Source organism: Oncorhynchus keta, chromosome 11, assembly GCF_023373465.1.
Source record: "Oncorhynchus keta strain PuntledgeMale-10-30-2019 chromosome 11, Oket_V2, whole genome shotgun sequence".
Taxonomy (NCBI): domain Eukaryota; kingdom Metazoa; phylum Chordata; class Actinopteri; order Salmoniformes; family Salmonidae; genus Oncorhynchus; species Oncorhynchus keta.
The window spans coordinates 31,847,660-31,859,856 of NC_068431.1; the positions used below are offsets into that span (position 1 = coordinate 31,847,660).

Below are 12,197 nucleotides of genomic sequence, written 5' to 3' on the forward strand. Positions count from 1 at the left end.
ACTGATCCTGTATATAAATGTGTACTTTAGTATTTTTATACAAAATGCAACATTAAGATCCTTTTCATCATTGGTGCATCCGCCAAAAGCGTTATATTGATTGGTGGCTGCAAAAGTAAATCTTGGTTTGTACAGTATCTGTATTCTTGCTGTAAGCTAATGTGATTATTAATTGTCATGGGCAATCATAATGACTTGAATGATTGCGTATATGAACTCTAATTTTTCTAAGATGGGTTGGGGTGGTTGTGGGTTCAGGACACCCTATCACTCACCCCATCTTTCACTGTAATTCTCTTCATTTAGTTGTCATGTGAGGCCTTTGATTTTCTACACCAGCTGAATCCAGGGGGAACAATCGCATGTATTGTACTTATGGTGTGTGTGTGGCATGGTCCTGTGGACACCCCCTCCATGTGAAGATCATCAAAGGAAGCCATAGTCATCTTATTGACACTGGGTGCATGTCCAGGCTGTTAAACTCCACTCCTAGTTCCCTTTCTTTTCTTATTTGGTGAGCTTTGAGGATATTGGACTGCCTGGTAAATGGGGGAATAACCCTAGGGCAGTTAGGCTAGCTCGTCACATTATGACAGTACTGTTGTTCAGTTTGTGGGACAGTCTGTCTGTTCTCTCTTTAGTCTGAATAATTAAGCAGCAGACCACTCAGTGAACTTTTAGCAGGCTTCTGAATGTGTAAGGGGTCAGACATTGAGTTTGGGTGATTGCTGCAGCAGTAAAGAGATTTAACTGCTGTTTGATTTGTGGCTTCGCTTGGCTGGAGAGTGCATTAATAGGCCATGAAATGGTATATCATATCTGAAATAAACCGTAGGTCGCTCTAAGATTCATGGTGTGATTTGTAGGTCCGTCAGTTTATTGCTTTGTGAATGGTAATGAAGATATTGAGAACAAATGCTTGAATCCAATTCAAGTCTTTAATTTACATCCCAACGGAAGGATTGTGCTCAGCTGAAACACTATGCCAGACAAGTTTTACACCTCCTACTGTCAACTTGCACGTGTTCATTGGTCTCATTCTCACTGGTCAAGTGCAAAAACACCTATACCAACTCATTGGTCATTTACATTAACACTGGTCAACATGGCAACATATGGATTCTAGATAATACTGAAGATACTGTGTATGCATTGACACATCTGATCTTCTTAGTTGTCTGTGAGACGTGCAAAGCGGCCCAAATCTTCCCGAGAAGTTAACTAGTCACACAGGCAATGTGTAGGAGAAAGGTGTTTTAGCCATGTTACAGAAATACACATGTATTGAAACATAATCAGTGCCCATCATTTGGTATATTTTTTACGGTGTCACTTATTTTTCATCCTGAATCCTTGTTCTAGCGCACCACTATTATGTTGCCTTAAAAGGAAAGTGGGTCATGGCGAGCTGTTTTAACTGTGTGCCTCATTAACCCCACTCACTCAGTCACTAAATAGGAATTCAAACATGGCCAGACTTCTAAAACTAGACATTAATGAGCAGTGGGCTGCCTTTTTGTAAACTTTCTGGCCCAGGTTGAACTGCGTCATCATGATGAACTTGAATAGACTAGAGTGCTCTCTGTCTGGCATCATGAGAGATTAGAGAATCTCCCTATTTGATGACTCGGGTGAAGAGTTGCCATGTATACATTTTAAAAATGGTAATTTAAAAAATGTATCCTTGTTTTTTTTCTAGCAAATAACACGATCCTCACAAGAAGAAAAGTCAGACGATAAACCTGAAGAGGACAAGTTGGAGAAGTCAGAGAAAAAAGAGGACGAGCATAATAAGGAAGAGGAAGAGAAAGATGAAAAGGAGGACTCCAGGTGAGTTTTGAATAGCTGTGTGTGCGTATACACTTTTGCATGGGTTTCCCACAGGTACAGCTTTTAGTCCTGGCTATAGTCAGCCTCTGGCCCGATCCACCTCTGAGAATCTGTACCTCCCAGTAAATGTTTACCTTCAGTTGAGGTGACAGGAATTCTGGAGCCCTCATAGATGTGTTGTAAATCAGGCCATAGAGTGGGAGAGAACCACTGCCCTTCTCTGGGGTGATGGCCAGGCTGACCTTACCACCTGACTGCTTTCAATGTTCCATCGATTACTCCTGTCCTCTCTCCTTCAGATGTTCTACTCCAGTTAATTTTGACATCAAGGGTTTAGAAGAATTGAGGAAAAGCTCAATGAAAAAGAGCTACTGGCTCTGAAGAGGAGAGCCCGGCAGACATCTTGACCCCAGGACTCTGATCCATTAGCCAGATAACTCCCTGCCTTTTTTACCCAGCTGGATCAGTGGGCAGCAGTTAGTCATGGCTCGTGTCCTAACCAACCATCAAATGAGAAATGCAAGTGCCTGTAAATTCCACAATGGACATTTTCATAAACTGTCAAGCCTATTTGCATAGCTAAATGCTTAGGAACATCTAAATAATAGTCCAATCTAAATAATAATAATAATTACAACAACAACAAAAAAACATTTTATTTTTTTACAGGCACTTGCATTTCTCATTTGATGGTTGTTTAGGACACATGAGTCATGACTAACTGCAGCCCACTGATCCAGCTGGGTAAAAAGGCAGGGAGTTATCTGGCTAATGGATCAGAGTCCTGGGGTCAAGATGTCTGCCGGGCTCTTCTCTTAAGAGTCAGTAGCTCTTTTTAATTTCTCTTTTCCTCAATTCTTCTAATCCCTTCTCCATCTCAAAATTAATTGGAGTTGAATAAAGAGTTGAGTTGAATAAAATAAAACAATCCCTTCTCTTGTGTCCTCCAGGGACATCGGAAAAGACAAAGACAAGTGTGACGGTGGGGAGGACGAGGACGGTAAGGAGCAGAGCACGCCACGTGGCAGGAAGACCGCCAACAGCCAGGGCCGGCGCAAGGGAAGGATCACCACGCGCTCCATGGCCAATGAGGCTGCCTCTGTGGCGGCCGAGGAGCCACTGCCACCCGAGCCTCTCTTGCCCTCCGAGCCCCCTCAGCCTTCCAAACCAGAGCCTACTATCCAGAAGGCTGTGAGAGAGCCCACCAAATCTGCACCGGGTGAGCCCCCCATGGACCCTAACAGAGGAGGTAAGCACCTCAGCTATTCTACGCTTTTAGTAGCCCACTACCATCCCCTGGAAGAAGAAAAAAAATGTTTACCAAGATGCATCTAAAAAAAATAGACTTTTATGCTTACTAAGGTGGTTTACTAGTTTTGTGTTTATGTTGTATTTGTGACAATGGGACTGAGTAGATAATACGTCTCAACTCCTGTCAACACGAGGTATTGCTCCTCAGCTATGGAGGTTTGAACAAGTGTGTGGGGAGTGAACTGTGGCTTCATGATTATCTTATGTGACAGTTTTTTTCCTGGAAAGGCCCTGAAATATAATAGCATTGTGAGGATGCTTTTATTGGTCCCAGCTATAGAAGAGGACGGCACAACTTGCCTAAATAAGTCCCAATGGTCATACAGCTGAGCTGAAACACCTCTTGCTTTAAGAAAAACACCACGTACTATATAATTAACCCCAGGTACCTTTACACACACGTGACGGGGTGGGCAGTTAACAACTGGAGTCAGTTCTATTCATTAGCTATATTTCTATCATGTCACCGCACTGAATAGGTCCCTGGTTCACCAGGTTCAGGTTGACTTTCTTTTTGATGTTTTGCTCCTCAACACAATGCCATAACAGACTGTCTCACTTCTGTAACCTAGCCAGGGGTTCAGTCTGTCTAGCCTATACCCTAGCCATCATCACAATGGCAATAGTGTGGTGTCTGGGGTGGACCTGTTGTCATGGCTCCTCACAGCTGTACCTCAGCCTAAACACTTCATTTGTCCTTGTGCTGCTCTGAGAGCTTCTTTTGATGTTTGTGTGCTGAATGTCAAGACTGTGCAGGCTCAGGTCTCTGACTAGAGCATTCAAGCAAACACAAAAGTGTTTTAGAAAGGTGAATTTAAGCTACATCCTTGTAAAGATTTGAATGGAATAATTGATTATCCATCTCAGAAAGGTGAATATCCATCCAAGGATGTAAAATCAAGTTGTATTATTTTAAGGAATTTCGTCTTTATGGCTAATTTCTGTATTGACCAAAACCTACATGTTGTGCTGTCCTTTTTTAAGTCAGACTGGGAAATAAGGTGCAGTTTGTCAACCCCTTGTACCCTCTTGGCTCTGGTGCATCAGGGATTTGCATAGGACCATTTTGCGTTGAATCTTCTGAAATGACTGACTGCTGAGCAGACTGCTTGTCTCCTCTCTTCTCCTCTGCTGATTCACAGCCTCCGTGCTGGTTTTGTGTGTGTTAGGTTTGGGCGGTATCCAGATAGTCATACCTTTTGCCACCCTGGGATATTCGGTAATACCATCACTGAACACAAAGGAGTGCTATTTTCAAACCCCACTGAGCCTTTGGGTAGGGTAGCCTAGTGGTTAGAACGTTGGACTAGTAACCGGAAGGTTGCATGTTCAAACCCCTGAGCTGACAAGGTACAAATCTGTCGTTCTGCCCCTGAACAGGCAGTTAACCCACTGTTCCTAGGCCGTCATTGAAAATAAGAATTTGTTCTTAACTGATCTTGCCTAGTTAAATAAAGGTTAAAAAAAAATAAAAAAATACAAAGGTTAGCCGTTAACAAGTACATGTAAAATCCCATAGAGAATGCTAACGAGCGTATTGCAAAAAATGTATATGGTCTCTGACTGAAATTATTTGCAGGACAGACATCACAGCTCAAAGTTATACAAGTAACAAAAAAATGTTACTCATAGTTTGCTGCAGGCACAAAATGTGACAGGTGAAATGAAGAATGCGATTTTCTTTATCTCCTAATGTATTGCACAAGTTGACTGCAGGTATTTGCTTAAAAAGTAGCTTCAAATATAAACATTTATAAAAATTTGCCAAAGAAATAGTTTCAACGGTATTGACGGGATTGGTACAGTTGAAGTCGAAAGTTTACATATACCTTAGCCAAATACAATTCCTGACATTTAATCCTATTAAAAATACCCTACCTTAGGTCAGTTAGGATCACCACTTTATTTCAAGAATGTGAAATGTCAGTAGAATAGTAGAATTTTTAATTCAGCTTTTATTTCTTTCATCATATTCCCAGTGGGTAAGAAGTTTACACACACTCAATTAGTATTTGGTAGCACTGCCTTTAAATTGTTTAAGGGGTGGCAGGGTAGCCTAGTGGTTAGAGCGTTGGACTAGTAACCGGAAGGTTGTCAGCTCGGGGGTTTGAACTTGCAAGGTACAAATCTGTCGTTGTGCCCCTGAACAAGCAGTTAACCCACTGTTCCTAGGCCGTCATTGAAAATAAGAATTTGTTCTTAACTGACTTGCCTAGTTAAATAATGTTTTGGTTAGCCTTCCACAAGCTTCCCACAATAAGTTGGGTGAATTTTGGCCCATAACTCCTGACAGAGCTGGTGTAACTGCGTCAGGTTTGTAAGGCCTCCTTGCTCGCACACACTTTTTCTATAGGTTTGAGGTTAGGAATTTGTGATGGCCCTATCTTGACTTTGTTGTCCTTAAGCCATTTTGCCACAACTTTGTAAGTATGCTTGGGGTTATTGTCCACTTGGAAGACCCATTTGCGACCAAGCTTTAACTTCCTGATTGATGTTTTGATGATGCTTAAATATATCCACATAATTGTCTTCCCTCATGATGCCATCTGTTTTGTGAAGTGCACAAGTCCCTCCTGCAGCAAAGCACCCCCACAACATGATGCTGCCACCCACGTGCTTCACGGTTGGGATGGTGTTCTTCAGCTTGCAAGCCCTTTTCCTCCAAACATAACGATGGTCATTATGGCCAAACGGTTCCATTTTTGTCTCATCAGACCAGAGTACATTTCTCCCAGAAATATGATATTTGTCCCCATGTGCAGTTGCAAACTGTAGTCTGGCTTTTTTCTTGACATTCCCACCGCCATGCTTGACTTGAGGTGGTGTTGGGTTTTCCGCAGACATAGCGGTGTTGATTGTGACCAAAAAGGTTCATTTTGGACTCATCGGTTCAGAGAATGGACTTCCAGAAACCTTCAGGTTTGTCCAGGTGGTCTCTGGCAAAGTTAAGATGGGCATTTTGGTTATTTCTTTGACAGCAGAGGCTTCTTCCTAGCAACCCTCCCATGAATTGCATTTCGGTTCAAATCTAATTTTATTTTTCACATGCGCCAAATACAACAGGTGTAGTAGACAAGCCCTTAACCAAAATTCAAAAGGCAATTGCACATGCGAGCAATCTTTTTTGCAGGTGCATGGTAACAGTTGAACAAGATGAAGGAAAAAGCCCTTAACCAACAAAGCAGTTAAGAAAATACCTTTAAAAATAAGTAAGATGAGAATATCAAATAATTAAAGAGCAGCAGTAAATAACAATTGCGGGGCTATATACAGAGTCAATGAGCGGGGGGGCAGCAATGTAAATAGTCTGGGTAGCCATTTGATTAGCAGTTCAGGAGTCTTATGGCTTGGGGGTAGAAGCTGTTTAGAAGCCTCTTGGACCTAGACTCGGCGCTCCGGTAACACTTGCCTTGCGGTAGCAGAGAGAACACTCTATGACTAGTGTGGCTAGAGTCTTTGACAATTTTTAGGGCCTTCCTCTGACACCGTCTGGTATAGAGGTCCTGGATAGCAGGAAGCTTGGCCCCAGTGATGTACTGGGCCGTGTGCACTACCCTCTGTAGTGCCTTGCGTTCGGAGTCCGAGCAGTTGCCATACCAGGCAGTGATGCAACCTGTCAGGATGCTCTCGATGGTGCAGCTGTAGAACTTTTTGAGGATCTAAGGACCCATGCCAAATGTTTTCAGTCTCCTGAGGGGGAATAGATTTTGTCGTGTCCTCTTCACGACTGTCTTGGTGTGCTTGGACCATGTTAGTTTGTTGGCGAATTGGACGCCAAGGAACTTGAAGCTCCACTCCAGCCCAGTCGATGAGAATGAGGGCGTACTCGGTCCTTCTTTTCCTGTAGTCCACAATCATCTCCTTTTGACTTGATCACGTTGAGGGCGAGGTTGTTGACCTTGCACCACTGTTGACGTTGAGACTGGTGTTTTGCGGGTACTATTTAATGACGCTCCCAGTTGAGGACTTGTGAGGCTTCTGTTTCTCAAACTAGACACTCTAATGTACTTGTCCTCTTTCTCAGTTGTGCACCGGGGCCTCCCACTCTTTCTATTCTGGTTAGAGCCAGTTTGCGCTGTTCTGTGAAGGGAGTAGTACGAGATCTTCAGTTTTTTGGCATTTTCTCGCATGGACTATCCTTTATTTCCCAGAACAAGAATAGACCGTTTCAGAAGGTCTTTGTTTCTGGACATTTTGAGCCTGTAATCGAACCCACAAATGCTGACGCTCCAGATACTCAACTACACTACAGAAGGACCGTTTTATTGCTTCTTTAATCAGAACAACAGTTTTCCGCTGTGGTAACATAATTGCAAAAGGGTTTTCTAATGACCAATTATCCTTTTAAAATGGTAAACTTGCAGCATGAGAGGCCTGCAAATCTCTAGATGTTATGTTTGGGTTTGCCTGATTTATTTATTTTCTTTTGGCTCTTGGGGATATTTTGGGAAGGTGTCCACTTCTAGGCCGAGTTGCTGTCATGTTATATGCTCTCCATTTGTAAATTATTTTATAGCCTTCCCCAGACTGATGTGCTCTCAGTACCCTCATCCTGATGTCCTCTGAGATCTCCTATCCTCTCTGCATGGTGTAGTTTGTATTCACCTGGATGGGTAACACCAAACTGACCAGGTTTCTGATCTGTATTTATCAGAGTCCTGCCCAAACTCATTCCTAACGATCTCTCCTTTGGTACCAAATTATTTACCCACCTGATTTTACTTACCTACTTGATTTAACCAATGCAACTTGGGGTTCACTTATTTTTGCACCTGCACTAATTCCTTTTAATTTTGTTTTTCTGCTACATGCATTATTTCCTCTACACCAGCATGTGGTATTGGTAAATATAAACCTGTAATATCAGATCACAAAGACTGGTTCTGATTAAATCAAGATTTCATGGTAAAAACAAATCTGTAATTGCTCAAGGGGTTCACATACTTTCAAGCAGCACTGTACTGTATACTGCCCAAGCCTAGTGTTTGTGTTTTAAAACCCAGTTTGATCTCATTCAGAGTCTCACCAGTCCTATGGGCCGGGTCAAAAGCAGTCCATTGTATAGGGTCAGTCCAAAATGGCCCCATATCTCTTCAAAGAGCCAGCCGAGATTAATGACCTGCCCACCTCCCTGGATCTTGAAAGCCATGATGGGGTCATGAGGGAATGGCAGTAAGATTAGACGAACATGTTGAACGGGACAGGAGCAGTGATTCAGTAAACATTTGAGTAGATTTAAGTCTGTGTGGCCCTAGAACGTTCGCTAGGAGCCGTCTAAACCGTAAGAATGTATCTCCTCAGTAAAAATGTTTTGTGTAAATGTCGGGTTCGTACTGCAGCTATATTGGTCCAAATGTTTACACAATCTCTATGGGTCCAGTGGAATAGGCTGGGCCAGGGTTCACTCTCTCTCAGCCCCAGCAGCACGTGTGTGTGTGTGTGTGTGTGTGTGTGTGTGTGTGTGTGTGTGTGTGTGTGTGTGTGTGTGGTAAATCTGTTGGCTGTTCTCTCTATCTATTTTGTCTCTGTCCAAGGCCGTTTCCCAAAGAGGGGGATGTTGGGAGGCCTGTCTCTACTCCGCTGTTTAGAGCCAGATCAGGTGACACGGACCCTCCCCTTGGGGGGAGAGGGAGGAGGGGGTTGGGAGAGAGAGAGCAAAGGGAAATAGAAGGAGGGAGCATGAGAGAGCACGAGAGAAAGGGAGTGTAAGAGAGAGCGTGAGGGGTAGGTCTCGGCAGCGAGCCACAGAATGTAAACTGATTATTAGATTAGCAGCCATGAGAAGCAAGACGGCTGAGAAGAGGAACGAGCTTGGTACTGTACTTTCTCTCTCTGTGGGCTGATTATGAAGGTTTCTGTTCTCTCTCTGTGACTTAAGCAGGAGGAGCTGCTGCTGCGAACGGCGAAACCGGAGAGACTTCTCGCTGGACCGAGGAGGAGATGGAGGTTGCCAAAAAAGGTAGTGTTTTTGTTTTATTTCTCTATCTACTGTTTCTCTCACCCCTCTCTCTTTCGAGTTTCATCTCTCTACTCGAAATTTGTATTTATTATTGATCCCCATTACTTCCTGCCAAGGCAGCAGCTACTCTTCCTGGGGTCCAGCAAAATTAAGGCAGTTATACAATTTTAAAAACATTACAATATATTCGCAACACATTAAGTGTGTGCCCTCAGGCCACTACTCTACTACCACATATCTACGGCACAAAATCCATGTGTACGTGTGTGTATGTTATCTTATGCATGTGCTTGTCTCTTCACAGTCCCCGCTTTTCCATAAGGTGTATTTTTATCTGTTTAAAACTGATTCTACTGCTTGCATGAGTTACTTGATGTGGAATAGAGTTCCAAGTATTTCTGTCTCTATGTAGTACTGTGCACCTCCCATAGTCTGTTCTGGACTTGGGGCTTGTGAAGAGACCTCTGGTGGAATGTCTTGTGGGGTATGCATGGGTGTCCGAGCTGTGTGCCAGTAGTTCAAACAGACAGCTCCGTGCATTCAACATGTCAATACCTCTCACAAATACAAGTTTGCTCCCACATAAACTATCACTCTGACACTCGCCTGGCTGGGTGCATAACTGGTGGAGGCTTTTAGGGCGAAGCAAGACTGAGTGGTTTGAGTGAGGATACTTTTTCTGGTAGCTAACTGCAGTGGCTCTGTTCTGCGTGCCGGTCAAAACTAATCTATTAGGCCAAAGTATGAAGTAACAGCGTGACAGTTTGAGTTTCCTCTAAAGATCATATCTATTAATCACAAAAACAATTTGCCAGGCCTCTGGATCTTATAGGACTTTACCCCAAAACATTTTTCTCTCCAAAACCACTCCTTTTGAGAGGTGAGTCTTTCATTTCATGCAGTTACTGACAGTGGACACAACAGCGTTTCTGCCTTCGCCAGTTGCGTCACTCAGTCCATGGGAGATTGACCCCATCGACCCATAGTTACCTTCCAGCCAGGCCAGTACTCCTCCATCTTTGTCAGTGTAGACTCTGGTGGACAATGGGAGAAAAAGGGAGAGGGCGAGACATGTCGAGTTTCCATCATTTATCCTGGTGTTTTACCTAAAAGGCTCAGACTTTTCTGGTTCCATCTATGTGTACCAGCACCCGTGTCTCACTGGGCCATGGCGCCGGTGGACCTGCTCCTCCTTGGGGCCAATGCCAGGCCACTTGTACTTTTCAGCTGTCATTTCCAGAATAATGGCTAACTGTGAACTTTAGCACCTTCTCACAAAGTAACGGTCTTGATAATGCAGAGGTTGTTGATTCTGCTCGCCCAAAGTTTTTAGTGTCAAGAGAAACAATAACACTAGAGCTTACTTTAATAGAAAACACTGCCATTACTTTGGTGTGGGGTAAGTCTTAGGTGGAAGTGCAGCATGAGAGTGCCAATGGGGCTAAGCACATTGGACAGGAGAGTAAATAGAAGGATTAATGCGGATTAATTAAGGCTGTCTTGGGTGGGTTTGCGGATTTGGAAATGATTTGGTCATGCCTCCCCCAACCCATGTACATTTTCCCGTACATAGATTTCAGTCGACAAACCTAGCCTATATATCCCAGGGAGTTACTACCTCTGCTGTGTATTTCTGTATTTTCTGTATTGCAGAATGCTGATGCCAGATACAGTATTCTGTTTTGCCATTGGTATCATTTGGTTGGTCATACATTCACAGCCAAAAGTGAATCACTGTAATCATACAGTGACTAGGGCTGTTAATTTAGAGTAGTCTGGTTGAATTAACAGGGTCTAGCAGAGATGCCACTGATACCCAAGGTCTTAAATCTGAAGCTTCTCCAGACCAGACAGTACAGAGGGGGAGTTTTTAAAAGCTGACATGTTTGAAATGAGCACTTTCATTCATTGGGCTGCCTAACAATAGTGTACATTCGATGCTGGCACAGTGTTCTGCGTAGTTTCACAACAGCCTTTTTATGTTTTGCCCACTGCTGGATGGGTCAGAGAGTGCCCCCCCCCCCCTGTCTTTTTTCTCACGTTCTCCCACCCTATCTTCATGTAAGCTGTATGTAACAGGGCTTGTACATGTGAGAAGGAGGATAGGTGGTAGTGCTGTACTAGTCGTAGGCCTCATGACGAATATTAGGGATCAGTCCGTCTGAAAGCAGCATTAAGTCCTACACAATTTAATGCATATCAACAACAAAAACTTTTAGGAAATACACTGATATGAATACTTATATTAATCTAAGAGATGGGTGATTATTACATTCACAGTATTCACACATTTTCAAATCAACATGTATCACATGCTATGTAAACAACAGGTGTAGACTAACACTGACATGCTTACTTACGGGCCCTTCCCAGCAATGCAGAGAGGGGGGAAAAAAGACACAGTAGAAAGAATAGCAAAGAACATTGAAAAATAATAACTCAAGGAATAAACAGAAAAATAATAACACAAGGAATAATTGTAACTATGAGTAACGATAACTTGGCTATATACATGGCGTACCAAGTCGAAGTGCAGGGTTACGAGGTAGTTATGTACATGTACAGTGCATCCGGAAGCTATTCAGACCCTTTGACAATTTCCACATTTTGTTACGTTACTGCCTTATTCTGAAATTGATTAAATAAAAACTATTTCCTCATCAATCTACACACAATACCCCATAATGACAAAGCTAAAACAGGTTTTTAGAAATTTTGCAAATGTATTAATAATGAAAAACAGATACATAAGTATTCAGACCCTTTGCTATGAGACTCTAAATTGAGCTCAAGTGCATCTTGTTTCCATTGATCATCCTTGAAATGTTTCTAGAACTTGATTGGAGTCCACCTGTGGTAAATTTTAAATGTTTGCTGCATTGAAGGTCCCCAAGATCACAGTGGCCGCCACCATTCTTAAATGGAAGAAGTTTGGAACCACCAAGACTCTTCCTAGAGCTAGCTACCCGGCCAAACTGTGCAGTCGGGGGAGACGGTCCTTGGTCAGCGAGATGACCAAGAACCCAATGGTCACTCTGACAGAGCTGTATAGTTTCTCTGTGGAGATGGGAGAACCTTCCAGAAGGAAAACCATCTC

At 43.1% G+C, this 12,197-nt stretch overlaps 1 protein-coding gene across 6 annotated transcripts in view; it reads left to right on the top strand.

The window, feature by feature from the left end:
* The window catches only part of LOC118390072 (nuclear receptor corepressor 1-like), a 118,653-nt gene that overhangs the window by 69,761 nt on the left and 36,695 nt on the right, over positions 1-12,197 (top strand). For 5 of the 6 annotated variants that reach the window (XM_035780261.2, XM_035780257.2, XM_035780260.2 and 2 more), the window contains 3 exons: positions 1,700-1,830; positions 2,781-3,079; positions 9,020-9,100. In XM_035780261.2, the coding sequence (XP_035636154.1) occupies positions 1,700-1,830; positions 2,781-3,079; positions 9,020-9,100 (511 nt within the window). The remainder of the gene's footprint in view (positions 1-1,699; positions 1,831-2,780; positions 3,080-9,019; positions 9,101-12,197) is intronic. The other variant, XM_035780258.2, reaches the window with a different exon arrangement.